Genomic DNA, 25,317 nt, shown 5'->3' with positions numbered 1-25,317 from the left:
CAAACTGCATAACTGACTTTGAGCGATGAATGCCCCTCAACTTTTTTTTTCTTCTTTCGGGATCCAACGGATTTATTCCACTTCGAGGGCACTCCAGGTGGTCCTGTCAAAATCAGTCGAAGTAGATGGAGGTGATAGAGTGTTACTGAGGCACCTGAATTCCGGGGGGCAGGCGGGTTCCTCGGCCAGATTCCAGCCTCACATAATTGTTTTTGCAGTAGTTCAGCAAGGTTCATTGCGCACTATTGAGTTTGGCCGATGAATCACTTACCTATGGGCATACGGAGATGGGTTGTTGACCTAGACTGCTAAGACTACGTCAGGTCTTCTTCCAGTGATTACACTAGTAGTAACTACGAGTTCTCAGTACATGAATATCGAAGTGAAAATAAACTTGTTTCAAAATCATAAGTAGAGAACTTTCCACGGAATAATATTTACTAAGTGACCCATCCCGGAGTTGTCATCAATCGCATACGATTCGGGGTACGGGTATAATGTAGAACATTTCTTCCTAGGTATCGCATTAGTGGAGCAGCGCTATGTTTTGACGCCTGCTAAGTGTTGACAGCATCTACTTCTTTGGAGTAAAACATAGAGATTTTTTCAGAGTGGAACATACATGTACTAGTATTTTCGCGCATGCTCACCATCTTTAGAAGAGTCGTCGCTTTGAATGCCTCGAGGAATTAAACTCAACTCAGGACTGGAGCCGTCTCATCCAAGCGGAAACTTGGTTTAGCGTTTTGCAACTATCCCTATCGCGATGATCGAAGCTTTATTGCCAATATTGATGAACTTTGTATGCGGGATAGGATATAGCTGACTACGTGTGACTACGTGAGCGAGGATCAGCAACGTTATTGTTTTACAGATTCGAGTTTTAATATTCCCATCTTCAACCTTGACGTATCAGACGGGATACTTAGAAACTATCGTCAGTCTACCAAGGTTGACGAAAAGCTGGATTACAGTTTCTAGGTACTGCTGTGGATAGGTAGAAAGGGGTACTTTGATTCAGGTTCCAAAGACTACAGGGTTGCTCAAACACCCTTTTAAGGCCGGGGCACTTCTACTTTTGTAGCTCACTACGATATCATTCCAGCCTAGTTTCAAAGAGTCTAATTAGCATCTACACGCTTGCAGTCGTAAGATTGAGCTACACCCAAAGCTTGAAAACATATGACGTGGGCAAGTAGCTCGAATCATATCACGGGCCAGAGCCCAGTGTGCTTTTACTTAGCCTGCCGCAGCGAAATGCTTATTCGAAACCCTACATGACTTGCTCTTACGAGGTAGGAGAACCGGCTTTGCCAGCCTCTGTGTCCGTAAAGTAGAGAGTTTTGAACAATGTCTAGCGGTTAAGTATATCGTACGTTTGAAGTTTACGAGGCTTTGAAGCCGAGATGAATGCTATATCCTGTTGACCTCACATATGATAGAAGGCCTCATCTCTGCTCTCATTTCATGATAGCTACTTTTGCATGCACATATTGTTGCATTGCTTTAGCGTTATAGCTCAGATGATTTCAATTATGTATCCATTGTAACATTCAATTCTGGTGCATCTAGAAGAGTCTCCAAGCATGTCAAGTGACCAGAAGCGGCACTGGGTTGTAAGAGGCACGACCTGTAACGAACGCCGGCAGAGCCATGCCAGCGACGTCCGTAACGCACTCCTACCAAGGTAGCAATAGAAGACTGAAGTGAGGCCAACGTTATGCAAAGTATGAATGTAGTACAGCATGATTGATTAACCAAGACTTTCGTTCAAGCCACACGGTGGAAGAGCGAGGAGCATTTGCTGAATCATAATCATGGTACTGAAGTAGGTCAGACGGTCTTTTGGTAATGAAACATCAATTTGAGAAAGTTCAGCGCTGTTTGACTCATTGCTATGGCCGAACTTCGGCCTGTAATACCGGTCCACCCTGAGACAAAACTTCCAGTCCAAGCTTGGAGAATGGTAAGCATCGGCTGGGAAGATGCAGCCGAACAAAAAGCGGCTTATTTTGCGTTGCAGATGGGTGCGCAAAGAGCGTCTATGGGTAGAGAAATGGGTCAGTCTTCCATTCATTTCTTTAACGCGAAGTTGCAAGCAGCTTACTGCACTCGTCCTCGCTGGGCCTGGGACATGTTCGCTGGCAGTCCTCGCAAGCACCCGCAATGGCAGATGCAACGTAGGTAGCAAGAATAGCGAATAGGATTTGGAACCGCATTTTTATGGATTAATACTGAAACTATCAACCTTATTGATGAAGTATAGGGATGTGGTAGACGGCTGTGATGTTCGACTTTGATGATGATGTGATAGAGTAACAAGATATTGCGATTAGCTTGTGGAGGTCAAGACTGCTTTTATACCTGAATCAGTCCAGTTGATGGCGTCAAAGGATTCTTACTAGAATTAGACGAGTCAGATATCCTGGTTTTGAAATCGTTTGATATCTCCGCTCCTTGAGTACATGTACTTGGCGATGGTTTCCATACACGTTTGCGCATTTGGCGATCCGTCAGTTCAGCAACGATGCCGATATATGTCATTGTCTTCTGGTACAGTGTTACCGCTGCTGGAAACTGTAAGTAAGTTTCTTTCTAGCATGCAGCATCCGCTGTAAGAGGAGGATAAGTTCACATAAGTCATCCGATGCAACAAGATGGGAAGAACGACGAGCACGCAGTCGGTGCGCATCTCCTCGCCTTTGGCAGCGGCCACATCGGCAAAATCGGATGGCCCTAATTACCACTACGGTGCATCAACTGTGTTCGTTCAATACGTGCCGATCTAAAAGTCAATGTTGATGTGACATCCCCAGCGATCCGGAGAAGTCCGCCGGTAAAGACGGGCAGTTTTTCTCGTCCGAAACCATGCCTCGCATGGAGATCCCCTGTCATCCCACGTGAGAGGTCGTCAGCTCCCCCAAAGATCACCAGAAACCAGCAGTCTGAAACCGCCTCTTGTAACGAGGACAGAACTTTAACCATTGGTTCGGATTCAAGTGGTCACTTGGCTATCAAAGACGCTGAAATGAAGTCTTTAAGACTGCTTGACTACTTAATACGATGTACGAATTCGGGAAACGTCTCTTTGCGGAACCCGTCGATCTCAACGCGATTGCGAAGGCAACTTACTCCGCGTTTTGGAATTGCCACTTTGAAGGGCGCAAGGGAATTCACGCCCGTAATCTGGTTTCGGTCAATAAGTCGCCGACTCAGTATCTATGCCTAGTAATAATACCTCAGAGCCTCCGGGTTTCCAAACACAGATGCAGACATGCAGTGCCTAACCCCGGATGGTAAATTGGCCAAGAGTCTTTCTCCATCATATCGATTTCATCCCGGTATTCAGAGCTCATGATGAGCTCCACTATGCTTATCATGTGTGGGGGTGGAAAATTAGTCAATGATCCCAAGGCGAAGACCTTGCTTTTTCTTCAGCTAACCCGCCAAATTTGGTGCGTGGAGCATTCGCCCACTAGTCAAGGCTCAGCCATATCCTATTGACATGTTGAATGCACTCAACTCTCCAAAAGAAACATCGCCATCATCCCAAAGAAGACTCAGCATCAAGTCCTCCCCGCCAGATACCGTGGGATCGAAAGAGGAAAGGTCTAGCTGGTCACTCCTGGCCCTTACTGGATCATGTGCTCCCGTTGATCGCTCTGGTATTTTGCTATCTCTTGCCCCTTCGTGCGGTTGTGATTTGTCCCCAATTCTATTGGTCTCAGGGCTTTCGGCCAGATTGAATGACAGAAGTCTTTCGACGTATGGGGCACTGGCTTGGTGGTACTCGGTTGGCGAGTTGGTCTTGAAAGAGTCAATGGCTTGTGAAAAGCTTGTCAGAAGCCGGTGATACTGTGCTGCTTGTGGACTCAGATGGCCCAGAAAGTCTAGGACACGTAGCGCGTTGTGGAAAGCCTTTCCACGGTTTTGGGGCACGTCGGGGGCGAGTAGTGAGAAGCCGAGAACTAGGCCGGCGGCAAATAACCAAGCTCTGAATCGACTGTAAGCAGCAATCTCCTTGCACAAGACCCCAGAAACTTACTTCAGTATGCACATATTGCCCATGATGGTGCGCGAATCCAGTGCGTCAGCACACATCTCTGCCATGAAGACTGCAGCATCCACACATGCATCAGATAGCTCAGCAACACTCTTTTCATCTTCTGCCTCTCCTTCAACACCGTGATGGTTCATGACTGGCATATCGTTGTTTATCTGGGGCATGATGTGCGCTATCAGAAACTCCCGAGTCGTCAAGATAATGCCAAAGTAGTATGTGCAGGCGACGTGGATATTCCCAATGGCTATCTCTCGATTTTGAGAGTGACGAGAGTGGGCGGTTCCTCTCTTGGGACGTTGGCGTAAGGCTATTGGTAGGTCCTTGCTCCAACGTCTAATCTCGTCGAGAAATTGCTGTGCATGCACCATGCCTAATTCAGACTCTTCGGTAAGAGTATCGACGATTCTGTTTAATATTGCGGCAATGGAGCAGGCAGCGTCTACTGACAGATTACGGTGTCGATCCTCGTGCAGTTTTACGCTTCGTCTCAGTCTGCAAGGTGCTACACTCGTTGGTCGCCCGAGTATTGAGCTACACACAACATCGAAGAGCCGTATGCTCTTATCAACGCGAGATCTTGATGACTTCTATTAGCTCATTGTTCCATATGCGAAAACGAAGGAATACGGGAGTGGCAACTGATACCTCAAACTTCGTTCGCTTTCTGAAAGAGACTGAAACTGTTCCGCCATGTGTAAGCCCATCACCGAGGCTGCCTTTGTAGCAACCCCAAGGTACATGAAAGCCGAGTTCCGACGGCAGGCGCCAAACATATAGAAAGCCATTAACACAAAGCCTCGAGCAGTGTTCAGTGACGGATCGCTCAGCATCCCTTCGAAGGATAGTTTGCGTGCTTCCGAGAAGTAACGAAAGGCTTTTGGCGCATCACCTATCTGGCCACGACATTGGGCGCCGATTGCGATCATCATGTAAAGGCACAGAAGCCTCTCTGAGTCGGCAGCAGAGTCGGACCTCAGAGACCCAGTATTGTGAGGCCGCGGCTTGAAAGCTAGTAAACCTTCGATGTCTGATTCATCGAACAAATCAAGGAGTCCACTGGACTGTGTATAGGTCAATTATCCACACATATGAAAGGTTTGGCGATCGTGAAAAGATATACTCACAGCATCGAGATATCGTTGGACCAATATCTTCCTCTCTGCGGTTTCAATGTCATCCGAGAAGTCTTCCGTTTGTTGAATAGGAATCTGTGCTTCAAACATGCGGTGGCATCCTTGGCTAATGGTAAAGCCTGGACCGAGGATCCGCAAGCTTCCTCGCAAGTACTGTAGGAACGCAATGGCCGAGGCGTTACCGACAAAGACTGAGAATCTCAATATATTAGCTATCAATCGACAAACATACAGGATGCTTCAATGTCGCAGATGAAGCGGCACATCGCGGAAAGTAGGTATCGCACCTTTTTCTCCACTACATGTGTACATCATAACCGGGCGTGGACCGGACGACGTCGCCGTTTGATCGGAAGTTGATGATGCTGCAGTTCCATCCTCATCTCGCAACGAAGACTCTTGGGACTGATAGAGCAAGGGAGAGACTTGATCACGCCGCCGGGAGTTTGGCACGCTTGGGGTTCGGTTCGGTGGTGCGCGACGGGCCCTGATGTGCTGAGAATAAGTGCAAGTCGAGCCTACACCGCGTTTAACGCAAGGTCGGCATGGCTGCGAGGCGTCGCATCGCTTCTTGGTCGCTCGGCACGCCGTGCAGGCCCTGGTGGACCGTTTTCGGTCCTCCGGACGCACCGGCGGCCGGGGCATGGCGTGTGATGCGGTGCCGTGGACACGACGGCCGAAAGTTGCGGGACCAACGGGGAGGTAGCACGAAATGTAGGCTGCGGGCCGACGACTCAAGGTGCAATTGCCGCCAAGTCACATTTGATGGACATGGAGCAATTCTATCGGGTTGTGAATCTGCATTATTCGATCACCTCATGCTTCGAAAGATCGCAATGCTTCACAAACCCACAAGGCCCTTCATTGGGTAAGCAGATAAGCAACGTAAACATAATTGGAAGTTGAGATAGGCTTATCAGGGTGGTTCCCCGGATTGTCAATCACAATCGGCGGCCGGTGGACAGGGCAGAGTAAACTCCCATCGATGTGAGCGGTGCTCGGCCCGCACACTTTATCGACTGTTTGTAAGCCCGTAAATCCGTATATCCGAGAGCGCCCTATGCTACGGAAGTTCCGCCCCAACAGACCAATCAAAGGCCCTATCTCGTTGCCAGTCGGGATAGAAGCTCGGAATACCGTCACGATACCTATACTGGTTCATGATGACTCGGCCGGAGCTTAACCCGTGCCGTAGTTTGCGCTAAGTCTGACTTATCATTTTTGATGTGAAGTATCTCATCTTATAAGCTCTTGGAGTCTCCCAGTCTCATCAACGAGTTCACCAAAGAGCCCAAAATTAAAGATCACGCCGATAAAATCAAGCGACGCGTAACGCCAAAATGTACGCAGACATCAACAAACCTCCAGCTCCTCTTCCCCGGTCTGAATTGAAGACGGTTGAAAGCGGGGTTTCACTATTGTCACCCCTTTCTCGCCGTGGAGTTGGACCGGGCCTCATTCTCCTTCTCCCTTCAGTCGACAATGCACTAGCAATTGAGGAAGGCGTGCCCGCGCTGCCCCTGAAATGGGCCGAGGAGGGGTACACAGTCATTGCTGTTCAGCCAACAGCGTTCGAAAATGGCATACGCGAGACGCTCGATCTTACCATTGAAGCATTCCGAAAGAGTGATAAGTGCGACCCAAAAGATGTGGTTGGCCTTGTTGGTAAGTTGCAATCTTCACCACTTTTGTTGGACTTGGCTAATTGGGCTCAGCGTACGGACCAGAAATGTGGAACACAGTTGCGCCGATCCTATCTGAATACCCAGAGATCGTGAGCACAGTGGTATACGCCGATAGCTCAGAAAGGTCATCGATCTCCAGTAGCTCTTCGCCCACAGTCTATCACTTTGCTGGAAAATCCGAAGGACAGCCCTTGCGGTCAAAGAGCCGAACGGAATACTTTTACCCAGCAGCCCAGTCCTTCAAATTCGCAACTCCGTTCCAGGCGCACTTCGATTACAATATGGATATGCTCTCGTACACTCGCAATCTCACTCTACTCAAAGGCGAAATGAAAAGTCCCATTTTTGACTTGGAGGCCATTTGGGATGAGCATACCTGGTATGAGTTCGCCGATAGATCTGTGGAGCACACTATGAGCACAATGGTGCAAGAACCATACGTCAACCACATCCCAACGGTGAGAGAATTCCGATCGTGCAGAGCGAAGTGAAGAAAAATTCCCTTAATAACATTTGCTCGCTTAGTTGACCGGCGGTGTTGGTCGCGACAAGCTTACTGACTTTTATCGTCACAACTTCATCTTCAATAACTCAGCCGACACGGAGTTGGAGCTCATCAGTCGAACCATCGGCATCGATCGTGTAGTTGATGAGTTCATTTTTAAGTTCACACACGATCAGGAGCTTGACTGGCTGTACGTAGAAACACCGCAATACCAACTAAGCCCTTTGTTTCGTCGGCGTGTACTGACCTGGTCACTAGGCTCCCGGGAGTTCCACCAACCAATAAATACGCTGAGATCCCATTTGCTGCCGTTGTAAACATCCGAGGTGATCGCCTGTACCACGAGCATATCACTTGGGATCAAGGTACAGCCTTGGCTCAATTGGGGCTCCTTCCAGAGTACCTTCCTTTCCCTGGGGGTAATCTCCAGTACAGGGTCCCTGTAGCGGGCGTAGAGACAGCGATGAAGCTGAGAGCACGAAATTCTGTTCCGTCGAATGGAATGTTCAAGTTTTCGACACGCTCTGTAGACAGCGAAACAGTGACTCGAGGAAAGTTGGTTGCGACTGTAAGCGACAATGGTGTAGCATCAATTGCAAATTGATCAACAACAATTTTCAGTGCAGAATTTCTTCAATTAAGTGTTCCTATTATGTGTATTTGAAGTTTTCCGTGCTACCATGCCCGATGATGGGCAATGTCAATCTTGAATCACGCCTGATCTAGCGTCTCAACTTTCCAGAGTATCTTAACACGCGAGGTGCTCTCCCATCCACCTTTCCAATCATTTAATCGCCTTGCACCTAGATGCAGAAATGCTACAAGCACGTCTATGAAGGCTGACAAGTGTTCATCCACAGTTCATGAAATCCCTCACGTACTTCTTCTACTTGTGGTGCAGGTTTTACGAAACCACAAGCCTGGCATTCTGTTTCGCAATTCTTTCGCAACTTTAACAGGCAGGTATTCCTCCAAAGACCCTTTCAATCGACACGTGCCAGTCGAGCCGCAGCGCATTCGCATGCCAGATCTGAATCAGAAGCTCCAGCATCTTCGACCAACTTGATCATCTTCTCGATCAGTTCGTCATACTCGTCGTGTGACATCTTGGTGGTAAACTCTTTCTGGCGGACCGCCGCAACAAGATATTGCACAAACCGAACAAATCCGGGCCCCTGCTGAATAGTCCCTTGGGGTATGAGATTGCCGTCGGTGAATTTCCTCCAGGTAAAATCCCGAGATCTGTCGAAAACAGGTTCGTCCTCCCTTTGGCGGCGCTCCTTTTCCCACTCGACTTTGTTCCAGATCCCACATGGCTTGTTGCTCGGGGCTGGAAGTCCGAGTTCTTTAATGACACGGTCTGCCAAGTAAGTATGCTTCAATCGGAATTTTATCATCGAAGCGATATCCAGTCCGTCGGTGGACGCTTCTGTTGACTCGATGGTGTCGAGGAGTGAGTCCTGGATGTAGGAACCATGTCCGCTGTGCCAGTCCCCAGGCCAGAGTTCAACAAAAAGTCTAGACATCTCCACGACTCGTTCTCGGCAGTTAGAGCATGTCGTCAAGGTCTGTTCGTCTTCGTATCCGTCGAATGTGCAAGTGAAACGCGAATGCACTTGGTCACATTTAATTTTGACCAGCTCGTTCAGTCTCGCCACCACCTCATGGTACTCTGTTACTAGCATTGTATCGTCGATGGATATGTCGGTGAGATGGAACTTTTCGAGCAATATCGTATTTTTCCTTGTTGTGATTTTTGGGTGTAAGAAGCCGATGCGTTCTGAGTATGATCGGGGGGACCTACGCAGACTTTCTACACATTTATTGAGCTATCTCCGAAACCTGTGCCGCTCCTCAAATCTTGGGCTAATAGAATTGTGCACTTCAAGTGCGTGAGGCCCCAGAGTTGGACCTAAGGACATGTATGTACAACGAAGCTGAGCCTGTCGTGGGTTGTGGAACCATGGAGACCCTTTTGCCCACGCTTGTGAAACCCTTTTCGCCGCCATCCTATATAAGATACAACACTACCATGAATCGTGTATTTTTCTGCCCCGAGAGGTCCATATAATTGTATCTAGATGGTAATTTTTAGTGTGGTGACACACTATCAGGGTTGGGTAATTGAGTATTAGGCTTTAATGCCTTTCCCTTCCAGAGGGCCTATCGGCGTTAAGCATAACAACAATTATTACACCAGAAATGATCGCGACGACGTTTTCTCCCCTACACATGCCACGTTTTGATATCTGACCGTCTTCACTCTTCCAAACATAAGTGACAGAGATCTCTTTTCATAACTTCAAATTATTTCTCCCACTTATGAACCTTTCAATATCCCCTCGAGTCTCAATGGCAGACAACTAGATCACTTGCTCCTATCACGGCGAATTACTCATAGCGCTTCTGGTGCTGGTACTCGCGGCAATCACATGCATCCATAATATGCCAATACACATCGATACTCCAGAGCGTCTACGCCCAGAGCTCGAGGTTATTCGAGACTCTTTTAATCAAGCGATAAAAGCGTTGAGACCACCGTTCTCTCGCGTTGCAACCGCCAATACCCCAGGGATAGACGGATCAGCGATTAAAACGAGCCTGGAAGAATTGCAAAGTCTGTGGAACGGACGACAAATGAACTACTATTGGATTTCAATGTGGTCCATGGTCAAGATGATCATCATCCAAAAGATATCTGAGGAGAAGGCCGAGAGAGCACTGGACGAAATCACGGTAAGTTCACCCATGCAACCCCCCCTGCACCCCCCTTCTTACATAAAGCCATCAAAGTGAAGCGAAACTTCACGGACATGCTCCATACCTTATCATTCAACTAAAAGGATGCTGAGTTGTCTGTGCTATCAGGGCATAGCTACCCGAAACGTTCTCGCATGTATGAAAAAGTAGCTAACGACTGTGTAAGCATAAACTTTCCCGTTCTTACCCTAGACATAAATTAGCATTTGGTCTCAACTCACAGATCATCATAAGGGTGTCGGAAATTCTACTCCGTTTTTGGAAAAATCCTGAGAATCTATCCCATGTTGAGTTTTTCTATCTACTCACGTGGATTTCCAAGGGCCTTGACAAAGATGAATCGACGTGGTCTACTATCAACGAGGATGAATGGTTTAGCATGGTTTCTCGCAGCTTCCAGGATATCAAAGCATACATTGCTCGGCAGCCTTTCGGTCTCCCTCAAGCTATAACCCCTATGGATCGATTATCCCTGCACTATATCGTTCCGGAGACAAAGGCAATCCTCGAAGAGGTTATTCCGAAGTTAGTTCACTTCATGTACCAAGACAATCTCATACAAGAAGATTTGGCTCGCGAGATCTTCGGTTTACGTCTTCTTCCAGCGCCAATTTGCGCGGAGGACATACTAAAAGCGGCCGGGCGCCGGGCCAAGATGACTGACCCGCACCTGAAGGACGTCGTAGGGTCAGCGATCGTTCGGGGCTGGATTCAAAAAGAAATTGCATCAAATCCAGATCCAGTCAGAATTCTTAAGCTGACCCAGATTCGGGTTCAAAATCTTTGCAACACACTACAAGATGACGTCATGTTATCAAGTGAGTAAGTGAGGGATTGGTGAAAGGATTCACACAGTTCATACCCACTATGCTGGCATATCGGCCGGCTCTCTGCGAAGTTCCCACCATGTACCGCGGCTGTTCGGAAGCTGCCTGTGCCCAGATGCTCGACACTCAACTTTGATGGACTGGGAGATTGTATGCAAGTGGGGAAACGTGCATAGGTAGTCATCAGGGGAACAACAGGCCCTCCAAGAAGAAGCAGCTACATGTCTAACAAGCCTTTGCTGTTATCTAGGGGTTTATAATGACTCTGGTGACTTTCGGGCCGGCTTCAGATGGCACTAGGTTGAGTTACCTCCATAGGTAATCAGTAAGGCTACCTCGATAAGAACACACCAAACACTTGAGTCACCTCGAAGAGAAGATGGAGTAGTGATAGTGGCGATAGGCTCATCATAACATAAGTTTATTATACCATGCGGTTCATTCGATCCATCTGATCCATCTCATAGCTTCCATTATGCCCTTCAACGTCACTCCTCGTGTCATACTGCACGACAATCTCATTCGTCCTGACGATCTTGCCGAACCCCGGTTCCGGCTCGACCCCAAGTATGCTTTTATCGCTCCGATCATCAGCCAGCTTGTCCCACTTCCTCCTGATAGAACCCTTGCGTGTTGTCGATGTCGTAACTGTTACTGTGTTGGTACGCGTGAGGCCGCCACCGAATCGAGATCCATTGGTACGTGTACCTGAGTTGCCATAGTACTTGCGAGCAGTACTTGCAACATCGCGGATGAGGACCCGTAGAACGGGAATTGAGGCCGCCATGATAGTTACACCTGACTCCACAGTACCCCAAATGACAAGATCGCTACCATCATCTGAAAGGGAAATGTCAGTCCAGTCTCTGGCATCAGAATCTCTTGATGTCATGTTGCTTACAGGTGAAGTCTCCGGAAAGGAGAGTAGGAATTGTCGTGCACTTAACAATGGAGGTCCCGCCTGCGCTGGATTTCTGTGTTAGATGGAATAGTCTGACGCACAATGAAGTATTAGACTTACAATAGTCCCATGCTCATGGCAATTCCAACACCAATCTTTTCCTTCATCTTCATTTGAAGTCCCCAGATCAACTTCCAAGGAAGCATGGCGAGAAGTATGTCCATTAGGGCAGAATATCCTAGTAGTTGTTAGCAAGGAACTTTTTCTGTACCACTATTATTTAGCCATACCTGCAGCAAAGACTCCATAGTAAGCTGCTACCTTCGGACTCCAGCACTTTCCCGGTGTCTGGGGGAGCCAGTACTTCTCAATCGGGGTACATTGAACCCAAGCAGCCATCGCGTTGAGGCCCATGAGGACGTTCATTGAAATGATCGCACCCCATATCAGGTTCCTTGTCCAACCCTTCTCTTCGATTCGAAGTAATGTCATCGCAAAAGATGTCTTGCTCCAGACTGCCGATGTAATCGATATCGTGCTGATGACGTTGCCGTTCAGGCCAATCTGGGGGAAGTTTACTGGATTGATTTGGTATACGTGTTTGCCGAAACCGAGGGACACATTCCATGTTGTTAATGCTGATGCGATCATCAATGTGACCTAAATGAGGTTCGTCGTCAGTGAGAATTCCCGCAATTAGTGTAAGGTAGAGCATGAACGAACCCAAGATGCTATGAGAACATGGTCGTCCCACCAAAGTCCACTGCGCTTCTTGAATTTACAATACAATCGTAGGCAGAGGAAGAATAATGACGCTCCAACCTGAGACCAGATAACCGCGTTGATTGTCGGGCCATAATCCTCTGGCCGCCCCATTTGACCGGCCAAAAGGGGTTACTTCCTTCGCCCAAGCGATGTTCGGATGTCGAAGAAACCTCAAGACACAGACCAGCCGTTGCGTGTTCGATGACGTCGAGAAAGGGCAAAAGGAATAACAAAGAGCAGCCACGCAACTCGCGGCGGGTATCGCAAACTAAAAGAGACACAAGAAAGAAGCTGAGAAGGGAAAGGACGTAAAACACGCACCCACTCGGAGTGTGGGGGATGACAACTGAGATATGACATCGCATTCTCTCCTCTCCACCCTCTCAGCCTAGTTGATTACCTACAGGCTACAGATAGCCAATCCACCCGGCACTACTCCGTACGGGGAAAGGGCTGGACCCCCTGCGAGTACATAGTATGCAGCTGCCGACGATCTACTTGTAAGGATGAGACGATGATCACGCAAAGGTGTTGGCGCGCTGTAGGGTTCTCCCTAGTTTCAGATGGTCAACCCGGGGTAGAGTGATGGCCTTCTAGAAGAGTGGAAGAAGATCTCTTCACGGCCGTTCAGTCTCGACAGCGCTGCTTGTGTCAGGAAAGCGGAGCCATACAGCTTGAAATGACAGATTCCGGACTGCCCTTATCGAACAACCGTCGTGTGGCATCATGTCATTGTGCCCGTGTCCGCGTTGTGGGGGGACGAACGAGCCAAGCAAGAGCAATGACTCGAAGTCAAACCGATCTTGCAAGGCTGGATTCTCTGCTCGTGTCTTGCTTACAAGTCTACCGCTGGGCCGGATGTTGGATGATTGCTGCGACTTGTGAGAGAGACTGGAATAATGAGTTCTCCTGTCTCGTCGTCCTTGATTGTGCTCGTTGGGGCCCATTGAGATCGAGAAACATTGTTCGGTGAGGTTGTGCATGCCGTGAGTCAAGGGGACCCAGATGAGCAGCTCGCGCTCGGTTTTGGGCAGACTGCGCCTCTTGTCTCTGTTAAACTACCGTTGCAAGGATAGATGAGTCGATAACCCTGCCTTAGCGCCGAAGTCAAAAAACTAAATGATGGTTAGGTCACATTCCGGTTCAGCTGGAAAACAAGCGAGAATTCGAGATCTGTTAGACGAGATGGCATGGTCAGCCTCCATCGGCTATCCGTAGGAACACCGCACAGGAAGGATATCGCCAACGGCTTCGTGTGCCGATGCGGCAATTTGCGATAATTCCAAACACGAGCGGAGAGAGGAAATCTGCCGTCCGTCTCGTCCCTTTGATTATCGGCAGGACTCGGTCTCCCCCCCCAGATCCCTTATCCTACCTTCTTCAAAAGGCAGTCCAAGATCTGTGCAGGGATGTGAATCGAGTCAGGGAGGTCAAAAAGCGGCAAATCATCCGCGGCCCCGAGTCCGGGTCAGCTGGCAGGGCGCATGGCGGATGTCGTCTCAGATTGTCAATGCAGACAGGGAAAAACTTTGCTCATTGGGAGGCTCAGCAAATCGCCAAGGCGATGCACAACTGGGCCAATCGTGAGGTAGGGCTGGGCGTTGAACATGGTTCCTGGCCGGTGCGTTTCGCCTGATGTATTTCGTCACCAAATCTATTTAAGGGTAAACTGGTGGGTTCCAGGTTTTCGGTATGGCCGTTCTTTTAAGTACAGGCAACTTGCTTGTGTGCTCGCATTTGATTTCTCATTTCATTCCTGTGTCATGAGTGACACTTGTTGATCTAGCTGCGCAGGGCTAAACCACATTACAGGCAGACTTGGCGAGATCCTTGCCTGCAAAAAGCCGGTAAGAACAGTACTACAATCTGACTCTGTACGCCTCCAAGCGGACATTGACCACAGACAACTTCCAGTCAAGCTAAAACTAGGTACTAACGTGTGAGTACTGAGATCAGACGCTGAAAGCTGTGTGCTTCTGCCACTGCCATTGGTTTATTTCACGTCGGTGCTAGTGACTTGTTGCACATCTACAGAAGATGTTGTTAAGGGACTAAAAATTAGTTTTTAGATCGTGAAGATATCCAAATACAGCATGCAATAGCTGAAACAGCTTAACGTTCCTACTGTACCCTTACGTAAATATTCCGTTTGGCAGAACTGCTATCAGCTTTGGTTTCAAACTTGGGGGGTTGTAGTTGGCCCAGTTCCCCTTCTAGAAGTCTCTTGTTCTGGCCATGAGCAGATATCCTGTGTTTTATTGTTCATACCTTGACAGACTATGGGTCACGGTTATATCAGAGTATGTTGATAACCTGGAGGCAGATGCCTAACGAGTCTCGCAGGTTGTCCAGCTTGCTCGTAGTAGCAGCGATTCTCACGGTCACTTACTGGCGGCACTGATCTGATATCTTGTCACACTCCATCTGTATCTCGGAAGGCAATCGGGGTGTGTAAATACGGAAATAGTCCTGAGCTTCGAAAGCCAGCCTCAAAGCGACATAGAGGATTACATAACGTTGATTTTTGCAGCTAATACGTGAATCTGCAGTCACTGATACTCTTAGAGATCTGGCTATCCGTGTAGGCAATTTTCGATGCCAACCGAGACATTAAGAGGCTGGAATTCACAGCGACTCAAATTGTGACTCACAATAATTTACTTTACTGTAGTGACTTGTCCCTCTGGCATGTATCATTTTTCAAGATCGCAAGCAATTGGGCCATGAACGGACGACAGTTCACTTGCCTCTAAACATCTCTTGTCAGTAAAAGTCATGTGATAGTATTGATGCAGCTCTTTCAAACATTCGAGTATCACTCTGCACTGTACCGTCGTTCTCCAAAGTGCTCAATGTTTCTTTCTAAAATTCTCACACAAACTCAACGGTTCTGTCAAACGTAAGCTCACCATAAGTAGTCAAATCAATTCAAACCCGACAGGGTTAGTGATATCTGTGTGGGCAAGCGACGTGAGATCAGTTGGCATGGAAGTTTTATACAGCAATACTATCACGACTAGTACGATACAAGGCATCGGCTTGCATAGTGAGAACACATACTTTAATGGTACGCCCTGATAGTTACTTCATCTTTCTCTCACGTAATAGTCGCCAAAGGTAATCTGATGTATACTTAGTGATCTTGCGCAAGTCTCGTACACTTTCAAAAACACGTTCAGAAAGGTGAAGGCACAAGTTGGATTGTATACTTCATGTTATACTGCTCCCCGATCACAGTTGCTGCCGATAGTTAGTGCAACTATTTTTATATTGGGGGGGGGGGGGGGGGGGGGGGGGCATCATGATTGAGAAGGCTTTCCCTTGTGGCCATACATTATTTTATTTCACCGGTTTGCCGGACAACCCACCGCAAAAACATGGGGGGAAGGCCACAGACGATATATTTCTGAGTTGCTACTTAAGGTCAATCATATATGTAATGGCTACCTATATTGTAAGGCTTTTAGCTACTAGCGGAGCAGCAATGGCTCAACACTGCAGGACCATAGTGTCTACCTTACTTGCATTTGATTACGAAGGGCTTTAGTTTCCATTTTCGTGCGATAATCTCGAAAAAGAAGAGGGCTGCCTAGGAACCCATGACAGTGGTATTAGAGAGCAAGCCTGTGACATCTTTGGGTAATTGGTACTACTGATAATCGAACGCGAAGTTGGCGATTTCATCAGGCTGAACTAAAAGAAACCCTAGATGAACGGGCTCAGGATTGAACTGATTGGCCACCACTTTTCAACTGCTCTACAGGCTGCTGGACAGATCTTATATCGTATTCGATGGACCATTGCACTTAGTTGTGGTAAAGAGTAGCTTTCACTGTTCCCACACTTCGGATACTTCCGGACTATGCCTCAACGAGGGAGCGGCTGAGATTGCGCTTCCATTGAGTCGGTTCACCCCCGAATACTATTCTCAACTCATTCGCAAGCTTAACGCCGGGCTTATTTCTATGAGATGTCGAAAGCTTAGCTCAATTGTATTCAAGAACTTCGAGACAGTAGGATCATACGTCGGGACTAGGCCGAGAATCTGACCTATAGCCCTACCATTCCCGTTTTTCGACGTTGTCGGCCTTCAGGAGCTAGCGTTAACATCGCATACGCTATCAAATTTGTTTACCACTTGCATCCTGTGTAGCCAGACTTAAACTTGTAATAGAGTAGAAACAGATAGGACACCGCTGAAGGATGAAGGTATATGCGTATCTTCCGATTGGCGGCATATCGTCACAGTGTCATTATTTGATGATGGCTTAATGAATACCAAATCTTGACGATAAGCCACGGGAATTCAGCGTACGCCCAAGTTCCCGAGCTTTCATCCCACCACCTAGATTAGGTATACTACAAGCGAAAAATAAGGAGGCGCTATCGCCCGAATGCCCGGCTTCACAGTTTGAATTAGCCAATTAACAACGTCCTCAGCTCTTGTGACGCCACAATTGATAGCTTAAATCGAAAGAGATTGATCACAACTACACTTCACGGCTTTGTGAACATTCGTTGAGAATTCTCATGTATTTGTTCAACTTTTCTTCTCTTTGAACCGGATATTCATCTATGCTGAGCATGAACTTGCCGGGTCAGCATGCCCTCTTCATTTTTCTGTGCCGGAAGATGTTAAACACGAGGCTGACGACTGTCATCAGACCCCCATAGAATCGTCAAGTGCCAAGTTCAATGTGATCGTGATTCCCCCCTTTTGAGGAGTCGTGAACGCTTCATGTTGATATGTTGTTCATTGCAAAAACTCGTTGGGGTCTAACAAACCGTCTCGCCGTAGAAGACTATTTCAGCGCTGATATTCACGTCCATCACCATGAAGTCTGGAAAAAAAGATGGAGATATAGACTACTGACAACCTTGACATTTTCGGGGCTCTCCTTGTGATCATTGTGCCACAGGCGGTTGGCTGAGTTGCAGCCGACTATCTTCAGGTGAGACTCCGCAACGACTAAGACAAGCTGACATGGAGAAGTCGAGAATTACGGTACCCAGTCTTCTCCAGGCGCCTTGCTTGATATAGCATTGAGAAATATGTCTTGTCTTTGTCCAAGGATGATCTCACTGACCATCGTCTTTCAGACTAAACAGACTCGGCCCTCTGATGCAGGTAGTGCTTAAAGATTTTCCAGGAGCTGAAGTCGCTTTGCTCAGGACATCTCACGGTTCTAAGAAGCTCCGAGATCGCTTGAAGCAATTTGACGCGTCGTGGGATGAGATTCTAGGATTACTTTGCGCATGGGTGGATTCGAGGTTACATTGTTGCGGGAATACCTTCGTATCCCCGAAATGAGCGTCTGGAATGCCACCCCACCGGACCGTCCCGTTGGTGCGTTACTAAACGATGGTCTAAGCTGTGCACTATACTCCGTACTAGTTGAGGAAAGCAAACGTCTCCAGTTGGAGATTCAAATGATCTACATACTAAAGTACAAAAAGGGAGAACATTTGTACTTCAAGTACGAGAAGTCAATACGAATTGCTCGGACAAAGCAACTGGGATGGACTTGCTCGAATCCAAGACCAATCCCGATTACGGCGGTGTGCCGATTCTCTTCCGGCATCAGTCAAGAATGTTACGAGGTCGCTTTATTCTGGGGACCGTAAGGACGCTAACGGCCAAGGGGCCTGGCCATTTCAATGAGGATGATTTGCGGCCCTGCGTCCACATTAGAATTGCCACTTTTACAATCTATTTTCCTGGTCGTTGATTGGCTCGCTCTTCAGAAATATCTTTGAGCCGTTTAGTTGTTAATTGTTGGTCTCAACGGTGCCACGTTGGAAATGTTTCTGAACCTGGAGTTGGCCCCAATGACTGCTAGCGGCCCCCAGTTCTCTCTTATCAACAACCTATGAGCCTCTTACCCCCCCTCGTAGACGGCATCGCTTATTGTTGTCAGGGCTTGGAGAGCCCCTGCATGAGATAGTTTCGTGCGTGGGTCCCTACGCGGTGGTCACCGTGGCTGAGTGAAGAAGTATTCTGCGATGCGAGCCTGTGAGGCAGGCTGCAGCAGCCGGCAAGTCTCTACTGTGCGTCAATCCGTAGAGTTTGTAATCTACCAGAACTAAACATTGAAAGTTGACGAGAAAAATTTGCTTCAATTTTGAATATTTAACTAGCCATCCACTGGCCTCCATTGGCACTGACCAAGCATCCTGTCATCCATCCGCTCTCAGGTGAGCAAATCATGCCAACGATGCCAGCAATCTCCTCAGCGTAGCCAGCACGTCCACCGTACTTCTCAGCCATCTCCTTCTGTTCATCCGAGTCCCATTCTCGGATTCCGCACAGCGGTGTAAGAGGGTACCACGACGAAATGGCCTGCTTCGCATCCTCAGAGGCACCTCGGAGCATGTCCGTCATGGTGGAGCTCGGGTTGCAAGAGTTGACGGTGCAGTGCTCCTTGAGCTCGCGAGCCCATGTGCGCGTCATGGCCTCAAGGGCGCCCTTGCTGCCGCCGTACAGGGTCAGGTACTCAAGGCCAACCTTGGAACCGACGCTTGACACATTGACGATGCGGCCCGAGCGGTCGGTAGGCAGTAGGGGCTTTACTGCCTGTGTGAGCAAGATGGGGCCGAGGACGTTGATAGAGTAGACCTTGTGGAAGTCCTCAATGTTGACGGCCTCGAGGGGCATTGCGTGGAAGAGAGCAGCGCAGTTGACGAGTATGTCGACCTGCGGCTTGCCGGTCTTTGCGTTGGGCGGCATGTCATTCTTTACAACATCGACAATCTTGGCGCAACCATCGGGTGTGCTGAAGTCGGCACGCACGGGAACGGCCTTGATGTTGTGTGCTGCTGACAACTGCTCGGCAAGAGCAGCGGCAGGCTCGTCCGAGGAATCGGTCAGGTAGATGAGAACGACATTGGCGCCTTTGGAGGCAAGGTTTTGAGCAATGGCGGCACCAATACCTTGGATCTTTTTGTCAGCGTAGGTGTTCTAAGAACTTCCAGAAAGAAATGGTAAGAAGGCTCACTCCTTGCACCGCCCGTAATGACGGCCGTTTTGCCTTCGTGAACTTTGTACGGAGGAGCCTGGGTAATGGGAACGGTGATCTGTGATTTAGTCATTTTGTCTAACGGAGAGCACGATGTGATGTTTGTGCTAAAGTGAGTTCACGCCGGGTTCGACTGTCAGGCAATTTTCAACCGAATCATATCATGGGGTCTGGGGAGCATGGTTATTAAGGAAAATAGGAGAAAATGTGATAGCAGCAACGTGGTGCCTGTCAAACTGTCAGACGGTCTCCTCTGTCGCCATTTCTGGATCTTCAGCAAACGCCCTAGACCCTTTCGAGCGCTAGAAGTAGGAACTCCTTGCTAACGAGTTTATTATCCACTTTCTCCACTGCTGAAATCCAATGAGAGTACTGGTCGAGGTGACATTGAGTCTTCGAGGCCTGGATGACGGATGATGTGGGACCGGGAAAGAGCGAATGCCGAGGCCATAACCATCGATGTTCTCGTCTTCACTCGTGGACACATGAGTCCTTACGCGGTTGCAATAATTATCCAGGGATCGAAAAGGTACGAGTATTAGGCAAGACCAGCAGACCAGCAGAATTGATCTTTGATGTTGCATTCTAGTGTTGATCAAGTTCGGTGTCAAAGCTACATCATGTCATAAAGTTCACCCGCATACGTGCTGTAGTCCGCGGCATGGCATATAATGTCCCTGACTGTCCCACCTAGCGGAGCCGGAAATCCGGCAAACGGGTCAAACATACGTTACCTGGTCACTTCACCAAGAATTGCCTCACGACTCCGTTTTCAGTCGCCTCTTTGGGGTTCTATGGTGGTGCTAAGTATTACCAAAAGTCATCCAAACCGCATACCCCCTGGCCCTGTCGAAGCGAAAGGCATTCTTCCCTGCGTGCAGGAGCTTTTCCAAGGGTTGCTCAGGGATAGTTCAAGGATCTTAGCGACACCTAGCATCTCGATTAAAAAAAAGCCAGGAGTTTTTCTGCTAGTGATCGGCGTGAGATGGAAGACATTGGCTTGTAGCTCACGACGAAGACCGCCTCCATATAACCTCTCTGGTGTGTCCGCATATCTGTCAACGATAGGTCTAGCCAGAATCGGCTCTTGCTCACTTCTGTGGAGTACGTTGTTCGTCTCCTCGTTTTGCCTCATCCTCGTTGGTAACCATACGATCATTGAATCACCTCATCTCGATTCACTCGTTTTGTTAACCCGCTGTCTCCGGCCAAGTCCATCGCAACATCACGTGTGGTCAAGACCGTTAGGCATTGCCACATATTTTCGAGTCAACATGACGACGGAAGATTCTAGTCGGCGATTTGTCTATCAACTTGAGGGCGTTGGTCTCAGTCTGTTTGTGGTCTCCATCGTTGGCGGCGTTGTGTCGTTGATCGTGGTATGTCTGAGAACGTTCATTCGGCTGCGGGCAAAGACGTTTAGCTGGGACGATGGCTTGATGCTCGGTGGTTTGGTAAGCCGGAAACTTTTAGAACGCTTCGTGACGAACCGGAGAGAGTCACTCTTCTCTATCACGCCTAGGCTAACACTGGCGTTAAGGTCGTTTACCTCGTCGATGTCGCCCTCGCCTGCATGGGTGCGTTGAGCGGGCTAGGCACACGCAACGCAGACCTCAGCCCAGTAATGTTGGTTGAATCGATGAAGTACTTGATGATCTGGATGATGCTTTATGTGGCAGTCTTGTGTACGATCAAAACTTCGATTTGCATCACCACACTGCGGATCGCAACTACAATGCCAACGCTGCGCATCGCCGTCTACGTCTTGATGGGCCTTACTGTCGCCACCTTCCTAACGACATTCGTCGGAATCCTGTTGTTATGCCGACCTGTGGAAGCCAATTGGGATACAAGCATTGTACTAGAGGGTCGTGGAGAATGCTCGCCAGTCAGCTCGATGCTGGCCTTGTCATACACTTCCACTGTCAGCACCATTGTTACCGATCTTGCCTGTGCTGTCCTCCCGGCTATCATTCTCTGGCAAACGCAAATGAAACTCTCGACAAAGATCATGGTCTCTTTTGTTCTTTCCTTCGGCTCATTGTAAGTCCTCTGACGCGTGCTTCCGTCTGAGTTGATGTGGTTGGCTAATTTCACCTCCTTAAATGACAGAGTGCTTCAGTCTCGACCATGATACGCACTCCATACATCGACCACTACAACCGTCCTCTCGACGATCTTGCCTGTATGCTATTCTCCCTAGCCACTGATGAATAGTTGCTGACATGGATCAATCAATAGTCCACATCGCCAACATCCCCCTCTGGTCCAACGTCGAGACTGCCATTGGTTTCATTGCCGGTTCCCTCCCCGCTTTACGACAATTCTTCATGCACCGTCGCTCACCGCGACCTACAACTTTGGGTCAAACCGATGCCTCCCACGGCCTCCACCCGGGTTCAGTCGGGCTCGTTACTATTGGCGGCTCGGGAGTGACGTCTAAGAGCAAGATCCGTAAAGGGACAAACTACGAGGACGGCGAAGCAGGCCAGGGAGACTGGACGCGTCTTGATGAAGACAGCGTCTCGGAGAAAGGAAGCACTGCGCCTGTTCGAGGAATTCGCAAGGACATGACCTTCGAGGTATCGTCCTTGCCAGGGCAGAAGAATGGTCGCGGGAAGAACTAGCTACGACGTAGTCAGAGGAGAAATCTCACACGCTATGGTGGCGTTCGGATGGATGCCCATCCACATGGAACGCAAAGTGCATGTGCTTTCGAATGACGGCTACAGACAACGGGCTAGCCAGAAGATGAATTGGTTGTGGCGGGTCAAGTCAGCGCTAAGCTTTGTTCAGCTACATCCCGATACTAGTGTCAAACGGCCAGACTTGGGGAAGATATGGCAACTTGAACTTCGCTTATCTCGATTGCGTTTAGACACAAAGCTGACAACTGTCCCCCACTTCAAGGCTGACTATCTACGTCCATTCATCACTGACAAATCCAATTTTAACACTTAAGCCTCCTGCAGACCGTGGCTCACTGAGCGTGTTCCGAATCATACTTCAACTGTTCAATTATCACTACTATGTCTCTCCCACCCTTGCCTCGCCTAGAGCCAGCGAAGTTCCGTTGGTTACCCTCACCAGACGACCCCCGGTCTATCAGGCGCCTTGCTGTCGGCACCGAAGCCTGGGTCGGTTTGCGAGAACCGAACTCTCGTGGTCAATACGATAACTATCTGAATACGTCTCTCCGCATTCATGTCCCTGGATTCTCGCTAGATACAATCGCGTTGCAGATTTCCAAAGCACTTGTCAACCTCCGATTCCAGCACCCTGAAATAGGATGCTCAGTCGCCTGGACCACCGACCAAGCCCCTCCCTTTATCGTCTATACCTCGCCAATCTCTAACGAAGCTGCCTTAGAATGGGCCCGCAGCATCGTTTCAGCAATTGCAACGGTCAGAACTGGGCTTGAAGTTGCTGCGGAAATTTCGAAAGAGCGCCAAAAGAGACCAGAGCCACTACCCCCCGTCAAAGTCTATGTCGTAGCTCAAGTGCTAGAGACAAGCACTCTACTTGAAGCTGACGCTCGAGTGGACGTTCTCTGTGCTTTCAATCACATTCACTGGGATAGCATTAGTTCTCGTATATTCGTTGGTGACTTACTTCGCGGCCTTGGTCAACATCTCAACGCAAGCGGCCAGAATACAGCAGTCAACACTCTGCAGCATCCTTGGGGCAAGGAAATTGTCAACCTCAACGAGCCGGTCCTTGATGCATGCAAAACTGTTGTGGATGCACTGGGGGAAGACTATGAAAAGACGCGAGATGAATTTATCACAGAGTTGCTCAAAAGTGCGGTAAGTGATTATATACCTTTCCACTGGCTGCAGAATGACTGCCTGTTACATGTCAACCAAGTTTGTATGGTCACTAAGGCTCCGAAGACAAGTTGGGGACTTCCTGTCACCAACACTGTAGGCACGCCTCGCACCATTTGGGCCAGCTTTAGTGCAGATCAGAGTCAAGTCATCGGGAAGGCTATCAAGAGTCGGCTTGGACCGCATTTCACCTTTACTCACCTCGGCCATGCCGCCATGGTGCTAGCGATACTTCGAGTTTGCCCCTTGTTGCCTGATGCCTCGGATTCTATATTCCTTTCCTCGCCATTGCCAGTCAACGGCAGGCGCTATCTCACTAGTAGCGACGCGAGCATTCGCTATGGATCGTGTCAGGCTGGCGCTTCTGTTGAATTTGCACCACTTCGATCGTACGTCGTGGACGAAGGAAATCCTGAAGCCATCAAGGCAACTCTCGTGAGACTGGCTCGCTATGTTAGAGACAGCTACGAGTATTGGCTGAAGAATGAGTTCCAATTGGTCATTGACCAGGCCAAGAGCAACTTCTTGGCGAGCTTTTTAGCATCGTGAGTGGTCTCCAGCCTCTTACTTCAGGTCATTGGGTTCAAACCTAACAGCACTCCTAGAGCGCCTTCGTCCTTCTCGCCCACAAGCTTTCCGGTTCGGATCCCCTTAGTCCAAGCTTGTCCTTTATTCAGGTGCCTTGTCGAGCATTACTAACCTTTCATACCGTGTCGTGAAGGCCTTCGTTAGTGACGGTATAGTCGATAAATATCTCCCAGAAGCCATTTTCAGCACCAGTAGCGAAAGGACATTTACAGTGGAAAGCTGCCATTTCCATCTGACGACTTATTCCTCTGATGTGTAAGAATTCTTTTTCTCTCCTAACTATCTTCCTCGATAGTTCATCAAGACCAGTCGTTGAGAAAACATCACGAAGACTCCTACTAATGACTTGGTACTTAACCAGGCTTGTTCGAATGGACAGTTGGAAGGGTGAGACTGGTCTTTCCGTCTGCTTCAATGATGGACGTCTTGACGAGACACTCGCAAAAACGTTTCTGGATGCTATAGTCGATTTCATGATGGTCTTTGCCAACTGAGTCTTCATCGGAAGATGGGACTGCGCTTCAGACGGGTTTCTAGTCTTGCCATATGACTCGACTTACAGGAATCACGGCTTTTGATCACTGTTAGCTATGAACAGAAATCAATAGAACCACTTGCAAGTGTCTGATCATTACCTTTGAAGGGGTATGGCACATTGCGCTGATAGGCATCATGGATGTGTTACCATCATAACAGCGTCCGCACCAATTACATACCTGCCATCCCTCATGGACTGGTCAACTCTAGGTCAGTGATCCGGTTAGCGATGCAGTCACAGCCGACGATAGCTTGTCACGTCTCACTCATTTAATTGAAACGCATTCCAAAAGTTCGTAGGAGTTCTGCGTAGCACAATGAAACAAGTTAAACCCCGGGCAGATCGAACAGCTTCTCAAGTAGACACAATATGGCCGGGCAAACATGGAGGTGCCATTGCCCACCCACGATGGATTCACAGCACGTGGAGCGGAGTTGATCCGCCAAGATTGGCTCACTAGTGCACAGCAACCTTGGCTGCGAGACAACAAGATTGGACCAGACCGTTCGTCAGATGTCTTCCAAGTGCGTTCGCATTTTACATGTCGATTTAGCCTGTCATTTCGTCTCACTTCTCGTTGACGGATGACATGTTTTTCAGACGAAAGTGGCAGACGGCAACATAAATACCCGGCAAAGGCTCCTCAAAGTCCCGGAGACCCTTGTTTTTCGGCGTTGCCTCGGTCATTCTTACCCCGGATTTTGAGATC

At 48.7% G+C, this 25,317-nt stretch overlaps 8 protein-coding genes across 8 annotated transcripts; 4 read left to right on the top strand and 4 right to left on the bottom strand.

Moving 5' to 3' along the window:
* Positions 1–3,486: 3,486 nt before the first annotated feature.
* Positions 3,487–5,841, bottom strand: BDP55DRAFT_559584 (uncharacterized protein; the record flags this gene model as incomplete). Its single annotated transcript, XM_060569913.1, has 5 exons — positions 3,487–3,994; positions 4,046–4,639; positions 4,703–5,124; positions 5,188–5,387; positions 5,484–5,841. The coding sequence occupies 5 exons, from the start codon at positions 5,839–5,841 to the stop codon at positions 3,487–3,489; spliced, it is 2,082 nt and encodes a 693-aa protein (XP_060425853.1).
* A 493-nt stretch (positions 5,842–6,334) lies between these two features.
* BDP55DRAFT_589310 (uncharacterized protein) lies at positions 6,335–8,044 on the top strand. Its single transcript, XM_060570910.1, has 4 exons — positions 6,335–6,861; positions 6,912–7,339; positions 7,407–7,576; positions 7,645–8,044. Exons 1-4 carry the CDS (start codon positions 6,537–6,539, stop codon positions 7,988–7,990), a joined length of 1,269 nt encoding a protein of 422 aa, XP_060425852.1. The 5' UTR covers positions 6,335–6,536; the 3' UTR covers positions 7,991–8,044.
* A 325-nt stretch (positions 8,045–8,369) lies between these two features.
* On the bottom strand, positions 8,370–9,071 carry BDP55DRAFT_635478 (uncharacterized protein; the record flags this gene model as incomplete). The annotated part of the gene is made up of 1 exon (XM_060572779.1): positions 8,370–9,071. The coding sequence occupies one exon, from the start codon at positions 9,069–9,071 to the stop codon at positions 8,370–8,372; it is 702 nt and encodes a 233-aa protein (XP_060425851.1).
* Positions 9,072–9,831: 760 nt separating this feature from the next.
* On the top strand, positions 9,832–10,972 carry BDP55DRAFT_635477 (uncharacterized protein; the record flags this gene model as incomplete). Its single annotated transcript, XM_060572778.1, has 2 exons — positions 9,832–10,122; positions 10,370–10,972. The coding sequence occupies 2 exons, from the start codon at positions 9,832–9,834 to the stop codon at positions 10,970–10,972; spliced, it is 894 nt and encodes a 297-aa protein (XP_060425850.1).
* A 398-nt stretch (positions 10,973–11,370) lies between these two features.
* On the bottom strand, positions 11,371–12,990 carry BDP55DRAFT_589308 (uncharacterized protein). The gene is made up of 5 exons (XM_060570909.1): positions 12,598–12,990; positions 12,165–12,534; positions 11,995–12,112; positions 11,875–11,939; positions 11,371–11,813 (listed from the first exon to the last, which is right to left on the bottom strand). The coding sequence occupies exons 1-5, from the start codon at positions 12,748–12,750 to the stop codon at positions 11,398–11,400; spliced, it is 1,122 nt and encodes a 373-aa protein (XP_060425849.1). The 5' UTR covers positions 12,751–12,990; the 3' UTR covers positions 11,371–11,397.
* A 5,779-nt stretch (positions 12,991–18,769) lies between these two features.
* Positions 18,770–20,318, bottom strand: BDP55DRAFT_696556 (short-chain dehydrogenase; the record flags this gene model as incomplete). The annotated part of the gene is made up of 3 exons (XM_060577585.1): positions 18,770–19,569; positions 19,635–19,713; positions 20,292–20,318. The coding sequence occupies 3 exons, from the start codon at positions 20,316–20,318 to the stop codon at positions 18,770–18,772; spliced, it is 906 nt and encodes a 301-aa protein (XP_060425848.1).
* Positions 20,319–20,959: 641 nt separating this feature from the next.
* On the top strand, positions 20,960–22,595 carry BDP55DRAFT_589302 (uncharacterized protein). Its single transcript, XM_060570908.1, has 4 exons — positions 20,960–21,109; positions 21,196–21,698; positions 21,770–21,840; positions 21,897–22,595. Exons 1-4 carry the CDS (start codon positions 21,095–21,097, stop codon positions 22,280–22,282), a joined length of 975 nt encoding a protein of 324 aa, XP_060425847.1. The 5' UTR covers positions 20,960–21,094; the 3' UTR covers positions 22,283–22,595.
* BDP55DRAFT_284359 (putative trichothecene 15-O-acetyltransferase) lies at positions 22,484–24,719 on the top strand. The gene is made up of 5 exons (XM_060566502.1): positions 22,484–23,461; positions 23,549–24,027; positions 24,079–24,121; positions 24,204–24,325; positions 24,432–24,719. The coding sequence occupies exons 1-5, from the start codon at positions 22,685–22,687 to the stop codon at positions 24,562–24,564; spliced, it is 1,554 nt and encodes a 517-aa protein (XP_060425846.1). The 5' UTR covers positions 22,484–22,684; the 3' UTR covers positions 24,565–24,719.
* Positions 24,720–25,317: the final 598 nt, after the last annotated feature.

The sequence above is a fragment of the Colletotrichum godetiae genome, assembly GCF_030913485.1.
Source record: "Colletotrichum godetiae strain CBS 193.32 chromosome Unknown BDP55scaffold_43, whole genome shotgun sequence".
Classification (NCBI taxonomy): domain Eukaryota; kingdom Fungi; phylum Ascomycota; class Sordariomycetes; order Glomerellales; family Glomerellaceae; genus Colletotrichum; species Colletotrichum godetiae.
This window is presented reverse-complemented; position numbering and strand designations above follow the sequence as displayed.